Source organism: Amphibalanus amphitrite, unplaced genomic scaffold (assembly GCF_019059575.1).
Source record: "Amphibalanus amphitrite isolate SeventyFive unplaced genomic scaffold, NRLGWU_Aamphi_draft 000037F_arrow, whole genome shotgun sequence".
Lineage (NCBI taxonomy): Eukaryota > Metazoa > Arthropoda > Thecostraca > Balanomorpha > Balanidae > Amphibalanus > Amphibalanus amphitrite.
The window spans coordinates 634198-648037 of NW_024881533.1; the positions used below are offsets into that span (position 1 = coordinate 634198).

Sequence of the window (13840 nt, forward strand, 5' to 3'; positions counted from 1 at the left end):
AAAAAAATTGTGACCTTGTGCGCTAGCTGCTCCCGGGAGGGTACTGAAAGTTTGGTGACGATCGGCGCAGTGGTTCTCGAGATATATCGAAAAAACTAAAGGGGGGGGGCAAAAAATGCCCCCCCCCACCGCCTGGAAGGTTAAATCAATTACGTAGTTACTTTAGATGTAATCCAACAAAACTTTGAAGCTCATTGTGCGTCAACTGTCATCTAGATCTTGCGGTAATTGTTATGGTTATGTAATACCGGCCACCGTTGCTTTTGCCCCGTACTTTTGCGAGCATCTCGTTAGATACGGGAGGAGGCTGGTTTACGGGTCACATTTCTCGGCCACGTGAGACTGTTTTGGCCGGTGGCTATGTTATGGGGATGCTAGCAAACTACTGAGCTGCGGGCACCGCCAGCATTCCCTCTGGATGAAACTGACAGCTTGAAAGGAAGCATACCCGCACAAACTTTCGGACCCACCTCAAGCGCGACGAACAAAGCCAAACTTTATTCGGTTAGCGTCACAGCGCGCTGGCCTGTTGATGCAGCGTGCGCTGAATGTTTGCTTGTTGTTTCGCTCATTCGTTGAGTGAAATAATGCGTCGTTCCGATACCACGATAGGTGCTGCGTAATTATGCGTGTGCTGCGTAGTACATACGAGGGCAGCGCTTTTCGAGCAGCGCTGCGGCCCGAAGGTTGGGACTTTGATTGTGAAAAACGCCCGCCCGCCGCAAAACGCGCAAAACGCACGCCGGAAACGCCAACGAGAATGTCGCAAGAAGAAAAAAACACAAATAAATGCCCGCCCGCCGCAAACCGCAAAAAAAACGCAAAAACGCCGCAAAAAATAAAACCGCCCGCATCGCACGCACGCTAACCGCCAACCGAAAACGCCTAAAAAGCGCCTAACCGCCGCCAATCGCCTACAAGTTAAACACCACAAACGACGCAAAAAAGAAAAGGAAAACCGCCCGCATCGCCCGCCGCCAAACACAAAACGCCCGCCCGCCCGCCGCAAAACGCAAGCACCACAAAACGCGCAAAACGCACGTCCGAAACGCCAAAGCAAACGTCGAAAAAATCGCACGACCACCACAAACCGCAAAAAACGTCAAACTGCCGCAAAAAAATAAACCGCCCGCATCGCACGCACGCTAAACACCAACCGAAAACGCCCTAAAAAATCGCCCGCCCGCTGCCAAACGCAAACACCGCAAAAAGCGCCAGGCCGCCGGAAACCGAAAAAACTTAACACCGAAAAAGACGCAAAAAACGCCCGCATCGCCCGTCCGCCCGCCGTCAAACAAACACCGCAAAAACACAAAACACCCGCCCGCCGCAAAACGCAAACACCGCAAAACGCGCAAATCGCACGCCCGAAACGCTAACGCAAGTAAGACCAAAGTGGCGCGAGACGTTACATGCATACCTCACAGTTATTTATTAATGCATGAAAATGATGAGATTCTTTAGTTTTAGCCACTTTAGGCAGTTAATGGCGCACTTAAGACAAAAATGGCGCACAACAGCCTATTTTTGTCTCGCTTCATATGTGTCGCTGCCTAGTTTTGTGCACTACCGTTGCAAGTTTCGACGAAATCGGCCCGTCGAAATAAATACGCGTAATATTCCTCGACTTTAGCCACTGTAGCTAAAGTGGCGCACTAGAGACAAAAACGACGCACATGAGTTTGTTGTATTCGTAGCGCCGTTTTTGGCACAGGTCATTTTAATACATCAATCTTGCAATTTTCGTCGAAATCGGCCCATAAATGGCAAAGTTATGGCCAAAACGCCTTACATTGAGAGTGCACGTGGTCACTCGAGGTGGGGTGCCACGTGCCACGTGTGGCCTAAATACATAAAGCGACCATCCTTTTGTACCAGATGAAAGGGGTCGTCAGTGCCCATGGGTAGACTTTCGGGTGCGCCACCATTGTCTCCCAGCGGCCGATCAAACTTGGCCAATCTTTAAATTAGGGCTTACCTCACTATCGGTCACAATATCTCCGGAATGGAGAACCCCGGGCGGCCACGTGTTTGACACGTAGTAGACCCAACACCAATGGTCATTATCGCAACCGACTTGGAAGTTGGAACTCTGGCTCAAACCCATGAAGTGAGGTTATCACCTGAGCATGATTATGCACCAATGACTACCTATCCCAAAATGCTGCACCCACGTGGCGCACGTGCGAAAACACATGTACCACGTGATGAGGTGTACAACTATCCTAGAGCATCCCCTTGACGACTGACCTCGATTGGTTCCGCTGGCACGCATTGTTTGCGCGGCACAGGCCATCATACCAGCAGTGGTCAAATTTTCACGGAGGTGGTCCCCTCAAACAAGTGCGGGGCGTGCACGTGCATTTCAATCACCCCGTATATGGCCTATGCCACCTGATAGGCGACATGTGGGTGCATATCATACTGAAGCATTTTTAACATCTAACGTGGAAATTTTGAGCAAAATCGATTTAAGTAATTTTTTCAAGAAATCCCATTGACTTAAGACGTGAAAATTTGTGCGCGTGCCACGTGCAAAAAAAGTTAATTATATTTCAAGCGATTGACATTGACGAACGAACCTCCTGACCGACTACCGGTACTCAAAAAACAAAGAAAATCTATCGAGCCGATTTTGAGCAAATTGAGAAAACCCGTTTTGGCCCATTTCGTAACGTTAAATCAATGGCGGCTGCACGTGCAATTTGCACCCCCTTCCCGAAGCTGCCCGAAACGGCGCCGCCGGCTCATGGTAGATGCTGGGGCGGCCACCCAGCACATAGAAGCCCATCGCATTACAAGCACCCGTCTGCGAGAAATGCGATGCCGAAAATCCACCTAATGTTGAAGCCTATGGGCCTAAAACACGTGCACGTGCCACGTGCAAGAAAAATAATTATATTCTTAGCTGAGGGTGTTTCGTGGTAGATAATCTGTGGGGGCAGCTGCCCTGAAAATTTAATCAAAATCTATCGGTTCGTGTGCAAACGGTGCAAGGTGCCCCAATTCGCTGCACCAAACACGAATCCTATCCCGAAATGGAAACACCCTCAGTTTGTTTTTCAATAGAAAAACACAATTCTAAAGAATAGTGTTTGTCTAATGAAGAAACAACCTTCGGGTACCTACCATCGGGTGGACGGTACAATCGACTTACCGCATGAAATGTTTGTGCACAAAGCAAAGAGCCCAGTGGTACGCGGTTGGATTAAAAAAAAAAAACTATCATCAGTTGTTTCCTCCAAAATTTCGCAGTTGTTCAGTGTAGACGAGCGTGGCTGAGACCGCAATCCAAAGTCATTCTTCCAAAAATTGTCTGATTTCAAATGGTGGCCATCCAAATTAGTTCGATCCGTCTGCCACCCAGAAATAACGGCCAGTATCTCATACTTGGATAGTTTCTCTACAAGCCCTTAAGGCCGCCCCACACTGGACCTCGCATGCGGATTGCGGGTTTTTGGGTTTTCGGGTTTCTTCAAAAACAAATCATACAATCTAAGCTGAGTGACCCACGCTACCATGTAGCAAGCGAGTCTCCATATTTTTAGCTTGCAAACCACCTTGCATCGCATTCCAAAAGTTGATTTTGAGTCAACTTTCGATTTTCCTCGCTGCGAGGTCTGCGAGTTCTGCGAGGTTTGCGGGTTTTTCGTTGGAGTCGGATTTTGGTTCATTGCGCTGGTATTGCGACTATATGTAAGTTTCTGAGGGTGTACCGGCTTCACTGCATTCCTATAGTAACCATAAGGGAGCGGTCTAATCACTCTATGAATTAGTATTATGCCCGCAAACTTAAAACCCGCAAACTCGCAACCCGCATGCGAGTTCCAGTGTGGGGCGGCCTTTAGGATTAACACTAGCTAGAGAATTCTAGACACTAACAAGGCGAGATAAACGCCAAAGCTGACGGGTTAGCCAGATATGACTGTTTCAACATTACATAGCGGAATCTGAAAAAATCTGAAGACTTCTTACCTTAGAAGACTGTTCGTAGATGGTGCTGGGTCATCCATTTGTCATTTGCTGATAAACGTTAAAACCACAACGCAGCTGTAACTTGAATAATCAGGCACTAATAGTTTTTATGCATATCATGAGAATAAGCAGAGCCTGAGCAATGCACCGATAGCCAGAACAAGCCGATTCCTTTCATTTTTCAAAACTCTGATAATCAGGGGTGTAATTTTATATCTCTTTGTGGGAGCACATGCACCCACAATCCTGAATTATTCCCCCACAATGATGAGAATGCACCCACAAGTCTTTTACAAGCGTCCCTTCGAGAGCACGGCGCCCTTCGCATGCTGTAAAGGCGTCCTCCGGACCGTCTCGTGTTCCTGGATAATATAGTGTTTTTAATTATTCGGCGCCCTTCTAGGAGAATGGCGCCCTTTTTATGGTCTCACGGCACCCTCGTAACCGTCTGACGCCCCTATATCCTCACCAACTTAGCACTATACTGACTGTTCGACGCCCTTCTGGCCTCTCAGCGCCCCTAGACCACATAGCCCTTAGGATCAGGGGCGTAGCCAAGGGGGGGCATAGGGGCCATGGCCCCCCTGGAGCCCAAAAGGGCCCCCATCGCGGTGTCATAAGTACGGTAAGGGGCACAATAAAAGTAGCGTAAGGGCCCCTCGCGGCACTCCACTGGGTTCGCGGGGGCCTTTCGGGCCTAAGACCTTGCCGCTAGGGCCCTCTGGGCTCTCTTCATTGGTTATAAAAGGGCCCTTCGCGCGTGAGGCTTTGCCACTGGGCCCCTCGGGGCCCTCTCCATTGGGTTCGCAGGGGCCCTTCGTAATTTTAAGGTAGTTAAGCAAATAACTACGTCATGAAATTAAGAAAATGTTGGCCCCTTCGCTCTCATGGGCCCCTTTTGGTCTGGTTGGCCCCCCTGAGGAAAATCCTGGCTACGCGCCTGGCCCTGTCAGGCGTTCAGGGCCCCTTGGGGTCCTTAATATGCTCAGAGAGTTTTCCTGTAGATCAGAGGACCGTCACGCGCGCTCAGGGGCCTCTTCATGCACTTAGAGGGCCCTGTCGTGTACTCAGAGAGCCTTTCTGTGGCTTAGAGGGCCCGTGAAGCGATCAGGGGCCCCTCCATGCGCTCAGGGGGCCCTGTCGTGTATTCAGAGGGTTTTTCTGTTGCTTAGAGTGCCCTCGTCAAGTTATCAGGGGCCCCGTCAAGCAAAGTTAAGACCTTGCCACTGGGGCCCCTCTGGGCCCTTTCCATTGGTTGTAGAAGGGCCATTTGGGCCTGAGACCCTGCCACTGGGCCCCTCGGGGCCCTCCATTGAGTTCGCAGGAGCCCGTCAAGCCTGAGACCTTGCCGCTAGGGCCCCTCTGGGCCCTCTTCATTGGTTATAAAAGGGCCCTTCGGGCCTTAAGTTTTGCCACTGGGCCCCTCGGGGCCCCTTTCCATTGTGTTCGCAGGGGCCCTTCGGTTCTCTCAGTTCTAACATTTTTTTTTTCATTTTTTAAATATTTTTTTTATTTCATTTGGCCCCCTCCAAAAAATAGTGGATGAAATCCGATGACTTTTTGGATTTTGAGGGGGTTTACCTTGGGCCCCTGTAAGTTTGGCCCCTCCTGGAGGAAATCCTGGCTACGCCCCTGCTTAGGATTCAATCACTTGGCGCCCTTCTAGGAGAATGGCATGGTCTGACGGCGCCCGCGTAACCGTCTGGTGCCCCTCTCATTTTATTTATTTTTTTTGACGCCCTTCCGGTCACTTTGCACTTTTATCTGTGTATTTGTTTAGTCAGACATGTCACTTGAGGCGCCCTTCGGCTAGCAATAATATCAATTTCGGTGTTAATCTAGGCTCCCACATAAAGAATGTGCATTGCGCCTCACAGCGGTCTGGCGCCCCTACAGCTGGGCACCCACAATCATTTTAGGAAAATTACACCCCTGCAGTGATAATCCCTTTAAAGGGACCCTCCCAGTTCCCACCTTCAAAAAAGTTAATGAAGTGGCATAAAAGCGATGTTCCGTGGTTAAGAATGATCAAAAATGAATATCTACCAAATTTCACCGAAAAATGTTCACTGGTTTTCAAGATGCTTTTACTTTTACTTTTGTTTACTTTTTGGGAAGTCTGCTGTTCCTACGACGTCATTTGGAAGCAGTGATTTGGCAATCTAAATTCTAAAAGTGCGGCAGATGTTGCACGCAAAGCAGTATAAACCACCACGTTTTAACGATGGTTTTAGGGCGATATTTAAAAATCGTTAGATCTCCGCTGACGTCACAAATTCTAAAGAGGCATTCAAATGCATTTGCCCCTTAGAATCTGAAAACTGCAAGTTTGAAATTAAATATCTCCGAACTGAAGCACTTCTCGATGTTGTGAATGCCCAAACTGGTAAGTGCAAGCCAAGGACCCCAATTTGGCCATCTCAATTCAAAACTACAGTTAAGGTTGGATGGTCAGTTTTAGTGTACCTAATAGACGACTTTCTAATAAGCGCTGGCGACTTTTCATTTCTCGGCATGTTTTTACAAGCGTGAGGTACGATTTCGTGCTATGCTTTATAAGTACCTATAAAGGGTTGCAGTGCTGCAAACTGGACACAATATCATTCATTTCAGGCATCGGCTTTAAAAAAAATGAAAATGGGCATACAACGAGCTTCTGAAGATAGACAGTGGGATTTGTTTAATTCAATGCCCTCATCAGGCTCCATGGCGTAATAAAAATCAGTTCCAACAACATGGAGCGCGTTCCACATATGTATTGATTTCCAGTACCGCTGTGGGCCATGAACTCTAATTTATATTTGGTCGTGGTGGTGAATTGCTCGCCGGCTATCGAGCAGCGCTACTTATAAATATCCCTAATGACGGGCTGGCTGGAGTATCGGGAGCGCAGGCAGAGGTTGCCACTGTGCAGTGACGTGCCCCGTTACCTGAGCGACTCAGTGACATCGGCTCCAGGGGCTCACCAATATGGGTGGGTCCTGAGCTACAGTCCAGGAGCTACAGGGGTCCTGGCGCTACAGTCCAGGAGCTACAGGAGTCCTGGCGACAGCGGCTGGGTCCTGTCCTGAGTTACAGTAGAATGCTCGATAATGAGGAACTATCCACTGAACAGTAAAACAAAGGCTTGGTCTACAACTATTCGATGGACAGTGGACACGCTCATTGTTGCAAAGAGGCCCGCGCAGATAGAATCGCGGCCGTTATGTCTGGTTGAGACAAGTTATGTAGATGGAGGAGAATCTAGCATAGTTTGCTTTCTTCAAAAGAGGTTTGGCTCCAAACACTTCTTTTCGACACACACGCGCCTTAGCTAGCAAAAAGTGAAAAAGTGAGCATGAGAAGTTGAAATTCACAAGATTATAACATGTGAATTAACTATTTCACATTATTTTCATCCGTCCATCCAATCGTTTAGAACTAATTATTAAAACAATGATTACCTATTATTGTGAAACTTGCATTGCAATGTAACGAATAACTGTTGGACAGAACTGCTTAGGTACTTACTCGATTCTTACTTTGCGGGTACTGAAAAACAGTGTGTTCCATAAGTTCGTTGGCAATTTGTGCCATGCTAGTGGCGGCAGTGGCGCATAGGAGCCTAATATAGGAGGGTTTCTTATTCCAGGTATGCACTTGATTAGCATATATTCAGCTTTATCCTAAAAAATGAAATTATTAGAACAGTTACTTCCATGAATTTCTTTGACATGCGCTTTGTGACGTAAATCGTTGCGCAAAGTGCAAACCAAGAAACGTCAGGTGAGCTTAACAATAGATTACAAGTGCCTCTACCAGAGCCACACGTATTCACGTATTCCAGAGGTTCATTCCCGTTTTCCCTGGCGACCAGGCCTACCAGCCACGGACGGCTACGCCTAAGAATTCATGAGACTGTGAGACAATCTTTACAGCTGTGATAAATCTCGTCCAGCCCGCCAGATAGTCTTTATAAATAGGCCCATCGACCGAGGCGAGTGGTGCTCCTCGCCCCGGGCGGCTCTCTATAACGGGGCGCGCTGACGACGGCGAGCGCTGCCCTCCCGTCTCCAACGACAGCACTAACCGCCCGATAGCCCGCGCGATACCGGCAGCTGGTGCTCGGCCGCGGCCGGCGCCGGATTCGCTCAGCCCCCGTTCACGAGCTCCAGAATCCCTTTACCGTGACGTCACCACGGCGGTAGAATCTCCCTACACCCATAGGCATGCATGGAAATTTCATCATCTTTCGAGCGAGCTGGAGAAAAAAACAAGGATTATGTGTCATCAAAAGATGTACCATGTAACGATGAGTTCGCCTCATTACGATAAATGGGGCTGAAACTAAAAAAATAAGACTATATCGAGCCAAAATCAGCAATTCAAATGACCCCTTAATTTGAACGTGAAGGATTTTCTCTGAATGACGTCACCACGGCGCCTTTATTTCCCTAGTGAACCAGCCTGAGTAGTAAAGGAATCTTGGTTTCGCTGTCGCTGTTCGTGAGAGCGCCGGCGGCGAGCCGTCTGGCCGCCGCGGCCGGCGGTGGCCGGATGGGAATCAATAACCAGTCGCCGCCTGTCCTACAGGGCAGCCTGGTCGATCTGGTCGATAAGCCGTCCTCGTCCGCCGCCGAGACGGACCGGGACGCGCCCGAGACGGATCGGGACGCCTCCTCCGAGACTGCCGCCCACCAGCCCGCTGCCCCGGAGGGTCCCAAGGAGAGCGCACCGCAGCACGCCGCCGCCGAGGACCAGGAGCCGTCACCAGACCGGGAGTGAGGTCACCAGAGCCGTCACCAGAGAGGTCACCAGCGGCCGTCACCAGAGGGGGAGTGGGGTCACCACCAACAGCCGTCACCAGACGGGGAGCGAGGTCACATGGCGGGGAGCGAGGCCACAGGGCGGGGAGCGGCGTCCGGTGCCGGTGGGGGAAGGACGGGTAACAACCTCTGGGCGCCGTCCGGCTGGTGCCTGAAGTGACGCCGCGGCCCACTGGCAGCGACCGTGGAGGGCTCGGATGGCCCGCGAGCGAGCTCCACTCGTGGGGAGCGCGGACTCGCGGAGTAGTCACCGGTCGGGGGCGCCGTTCATAACTATGTGTGTTATCGAACTGCAGTCAAAGTTGCACTAATAGGAAATGTCAGGATCAGGTCACTGTTCAGATCAAGCGAAAAGGTCAGCTAGGGACGGAAATTCCTCGCAGAAGATATAGAACTGCTCGGGGATTTTTCCACGGGATCAATCGTGCTCGGCCAGTGACTCTTCGTGTACGTAGCACACTGAACTTACACCGGCTGATAGTGGCTTACATGTGCACTCATGGAGCTAGAGCAGAAGGCTAGGCTGTATGTAGTCGCAGCATAGTCATAGCAGTTTTCACAATAATTAAAAACAGCTGCTAGCTACAAAAAAGTGTGTGTGTTACTCAATATGCCACATAAAAGTGTGTAGATATTTTTATCAGGTCGAATGTATTTACAAAATAAGAGCTTCCAAATTTCCACAATACGCCAGCGCGCCGCTGCGGAAGGACCTCAGGCACATCCTGCGCGGTAACAGACGTCCGATTCTGCGCGTCGGTGCCGATTCACCGATGTGATGAGCCGCCTCGTCGGGGCGTTCGGCGCCGACGGAAACCCGTCACGTGGCGCGTCGCATATGTACCGGGAAACGGCGCGTCAGTTAATTAGCTGCGTGTCTGACTCCCGGCTGCCACGAGTGTGTCTCCGCGCTGGATGCAGCCGAGCCAACCGCGTAACGATAATGTGCCGGTAACGTCGACCATGTGAGCCCAGGGCGTGAGAAGGTCCGGAACTCCAGGTCAGTTAGAGCTTCGCCGGAACTTTTCCTCGCAGTACTAATCTTAAAACGTTCTCCATAATACTCTACTCTGTATCTCAAATGTCGGACGTACTGAACCTTAGGCAATAACGATTAATATAGTCTGCTGTGCACGTAACACATGTGACAAAGGACAAGGAAAATAAACGAACTCAATGACTGAAAAAGGAACGTATGACAAGAGACGCATGACACGATCTAGACGGCACCGTGACGACTGACTGACGAATACGACAGGCACCCAATCGGCAGCCATCCTACACCCGCAGACGTAGGTTGTCACTCATATCATACACGTTCATTTGCGCCCACATCCGCGCCGGCGGATGCGTTGGCTCTGGAGTGTTTGGACTGTTGTTTGACGCACGGCTCGGTGTGGGGACCTGCGCGGCGGCCGTGAGGTGCCCACTGCGGCTGCCGCAGGGCGGTTCTCCGCTCCATGTGTCGGATATTAACAATACACGGTCGAACGGTACGCCGCCCTGTGTCTGATGCGGTTCCGTAGAATGAAATGAGATCCATCTCGGGGGAAAATCCATTCTGAACTGACGTACAATGTATTATAACCGGAAAGGAAAACTACACAGTGCACAGTGCACACATATGTAGGCTGTGGCCTGTGATGGCAAATAGGCTAGTGAAGATATTTGCACTTTATTACAGATAATATTAGTTTCACATATCTATCTCTGTAGTTACTTTCGGTAGGCGAGCCAGCAAGCTTGCTCTAACCATGCGCTGTTCATGAATCATACTGCTACACCTCTCCTCTACCGTTCCTTGATCCGCGACTTTGACTCCTCTGCAAGCGCGCTTTTACAGTGGGAAAGGGAGCTGAACGGGAATTTCTACGAAAACAGCTGGTCCTGGAGCCAACGACGGGTTAATGGCGACATAGGCATTGTTTTGTTTAGTCTGTTTACGCTGAATGTAATGGTGCGCCAGACCCCGGGTCAAGAGTAGCAGGCAGATGAGCAGAGTTCCCGCCGAGAGGCACAGCACGACCGCCAGCAGTCCCAGCCTTTCGGCCACGGCGGCGCCTGCCAGCGGGAACACCAGTTTGCCGAGCGCGTGCACGGCCAGCAGCAGAGAGAACACCAGCGTCTGCGCGTGCGCGCCGGCGCTCAGCCCGGCGGCGGCCGAGGTGCGCAGCAGCAGCGGCAGCAGCGGCACGCAGGCGCCGCAGCCGAACACCTCCTGTGCCACCAGGGCGGTCACCAGCGAGCCGCGCGACGCCGGCGCGCCCGGCAGCGGCAGCAGCAGCGCGGCGCCGGCCAGCGCGCACAGACAGGCCGACACCAGCAGGAACGAGTTGCTGACGGCGCGGCTCAGCCGCAGCCAGACCGGCAGCACCAGCACCGAGGAGGCCAGCGAGGCGGCGTGCAGCAGGCCGAGCTCGGCCGTGTCCAGGCGCGCGGCGGCGCGGACGGGCGCCGTCAGACTCGGTCCCAGCGTCCACCAGTTCATGGCGATCGTCAGCATCACGACGAACGCGAGCCAGTTGTCTGGGCAGGCGGCTACCTGGCGCAGAGCGCCGACGAACCCCCGCAGCGTCTCTCCGCGGCCGAGCCGCTCCTGCAGAGCCGGACGCACCCCAGTGCGGTCCGCGCTCTGGATGTTCAGCGCGGGGAGAGCGGCGAGGGTGGCGAACCCACCGCCCAGCAGCAGCCCGCCCAGGGTGTACGGAAGCTCCCCGTAGTGCGACACGGCGTACATGCAGCCGCCCAGAGCCGGGCTGTTGACGATAACGTTGACTCCACTGGCGATCTTCACCGCGGCGTCCCTCCTGTTCCGGAACTGACTGACGCTTATTGACTTCCCAGCCGTTACGGCCGCTGTTCTCCCGATGGCTTCCAAAGTCCTTGCTGCCATGCACCAGGGCAAAAAGAAGCGCGACCCCTCCACGTAGGTGATGAGACTGAGCGCGGCCGTTGCCAGCCCGCAAACGACCACCCCGGACAGATACAGCCGACCTGCGCCGAGTCGTGAAGTCAGCCAGCCCATGGCCGGGAAAGAGATGACCTCGACGAAGGCAGCGTAGCTAAAGGCGCTGCTGACCTGGTACCGATCGAGCCCGCGCCTGGCCGCCTCCTCGGGCAGCAGCGGGTTGTGCACGAGGGAGCAACAGCGACAGAGCACGCTACCGACCAGCAGGCCTGCCAGCAGCTGCGACCGCCGGCTGCTGGCCTCTGGGCCTGCCGGAGCTGGGACAGCGCTCTCAGAGTGTAGCGACGATGGGGCGGTGACGGCTGCTGCGTTCTCGTCCGCGGCTGCCGACCGTCTCACTGGCTGTGGCACGGGATTTAACAGCGGCGCAGCCGATTCCTGGACTTCAGACTGCACGTCGACCTCTCTTGGTGCACAATACAGCTGGGATGTTCTTGACTTGTGGGGAGTGTATCGCAGACTTATGTGCTTACTTTTCAAAAACACCATGCCTTTTGATAGGCCACCGCAGTCAACAAGAAGCGAATGGAGTTAAATGCTTAGTGTTCCAAGCTGGTCTAAGGACAGCACTACTCCTGGTCTTCAGCCTGCAGGATACCTGCCTTTCAGTCGCCTCCACACGACTCACGAGCAGCCCGAAGTCCTCAGCCGCAGATGGCGAATGAATGCGACCGCAGGTGTCCACCCCACCGTCTCCAGTCTGGGTCAGTTTTGGTACATTCCGGTGGAAGACAGGGACAGCTGTGGCGCCAGACCGCTCCATTCACTGCCCGCCCGCACGGCCTCAGGTGTGCGTCCTTCCGCCTTTGCTCTAGAAATGCGTTAAAGGACTTCCTCAGAAGTCAGAAGGACTGTCGAGCATAGGTCAGGGTCAAGGTTAGGTCAACTAGGTAAGAACATATCCCCAAAAATCGAAGTTGACATTCGCAGCATATGACACATGTTTTAAGACATACTTTTATGTGTAGACTGTAGAACACGATGGTGTCATTCAGTTTATCATAAGAGTTTGTTTGGTCGAAAATGATCAATTAACACGCGCACCGACGGGGGTCTGCGCCAACTTAGTACCGACGGGGGGGGGGCGGATGACCGCCCCCCCCCCCCTGAGATCTCGAGAACGAAGCAAGCAAGATAGTGACAACCGGTAAACGGCATCGGATACGCACGGACAAGGTCTACAATTTTTACAAAGGTCATTTTCAGGTCAGGTCAAAGATGACGTCACAGGGGTCGAAAAAGTCAAAATGGCGGCGCTAGATATGGAGAGAGTTTTTCTCGAATAACTTTCGAATTAGTCCAGATAGAAACAAACTAAGGGCATCATCGTGATCCTCTCGTCAATCCGCATCGAATGATATGTATATATGTTGACCTCGAAAGGTCAAGGTCAAAGGTTGACCTCAGGTCACGTGACCTTGAGGTCACCATGTATATCATTCGATGCGGATTGACGATCTGAACACAATGAGACCATCCGCGCGGCTGTATCTTGTTCCTGTACGGAGTTATTGGCAAAAAACCTTTGGTGACCTTTGATGACGTCACATGACCTTACAGCTGCCCAACAGCAAAACAGACCTCAAGGTAGTGAAGGTTGATCGTATATGAAGTCATGTATGGTATATGGGGCCATTCCGACCCGTCTTAGTGGTAAAAACATGGAGTTGATTTTTCCCCCGTTGACTTATAATGGGGAGGTCGCGAAATTGACCTGACCTTAGGTCACCGATATCAAAATTCCGAGATAAAGAAATTGTAGCTACTAATGACCTTATAACATCCTGCGACTTTCAAAGGCCTCCGACATCTACTGTAGCTCTGGCACGGTGACAAATTTGCAAAAAAGTGACTTGAGGTTGGGTCATCCAAAGTGACCTGGTGACCTGACCTTCAAAGTTAGGAGGTTCAAACTTGCACACCATGTGTAAAATTGATGAGAGAATAGTCGTACAAAATTTCGCGGCGCTATGCGCCGCGGTTTCCCCGCTATTCGTGAAAAACCTCAGGGGAGCGGATATCCGCTCCCCCGTCGTTGCGCGTGTTAAAGAAATGCATGCATCATGGTCGTGAAGAAGCCACGAAAAAGTAT

General features: G+C 51.8%; 2 protein-coding genes across 2 annotated transcripts in view; one reads left to right on the forward strand and one right to left on the reverse strand.

The window, feature by feature from the left end:
- Positions 1-10276, forward strand: part of LOC122372619 (cell surface glycoprotein 1-like) — a 50630-nt gene extending 40354 nt beyond the window's left edge. Inside the window, exon 12 of the mRNA XM_043350062.1 lies at positions 8548-10276. Coding sequence (XP_043205997.1) covers positions 8548-8739 — 192 coding nt within the window. The 3' untranslated portion in view covers positions 8740-10276. The remainder of the gene's footprint in view (positions 1-8547) is intronic.
- A 295-nt stretch (positions 10277-10571) lies between these two features.
- Positions 10572-12511, reverse strand: LOC122372966. Its single transcript, XM_043350656.1, has 4 exons — positions 12377-12511; positions 11077-12090; positions 10725-10905; positions 10572-10603 (listed from the first exon to the last, which is right to left on the reverse strand). The coding sequence occupies exons 1-4, from the start codon at positions 12509-12511 to the stop codon at positions 10572-10574; spliced, it is 1362 nt and encodes a 453-aa protein (XP_043206591.1).
- Between the last annotated feature and the right edge of the window lie 1329 nt (positions 12512-13840).

Excerpts from the sequence above, each read along its gene's own strand:
- LOC122372966 (XM_043350656.1), bottom strand. The coding sequence starts at position 12,511 with ATGGAGCGGTCTGGCGCCACAGCTGTCCCTGTCTTCCACCGGAATGTA. Across the intron at positions 10,906-11,076 it reads CGGCCTGTCTGTGCGCGCTG|ACGCTGGTGTTCTCTCTGCT; the intron begins GCCGGCGCCGCG and ends GCGCACGCGCAG. Across the intron at positions 10,604-10,724 it reads GGCGCACCATTACATTCAGC|AGGAGTCAAAGTCGCGGATC; the intron begins GTAAACAGACTA and ends GCGCGCTTGCAG.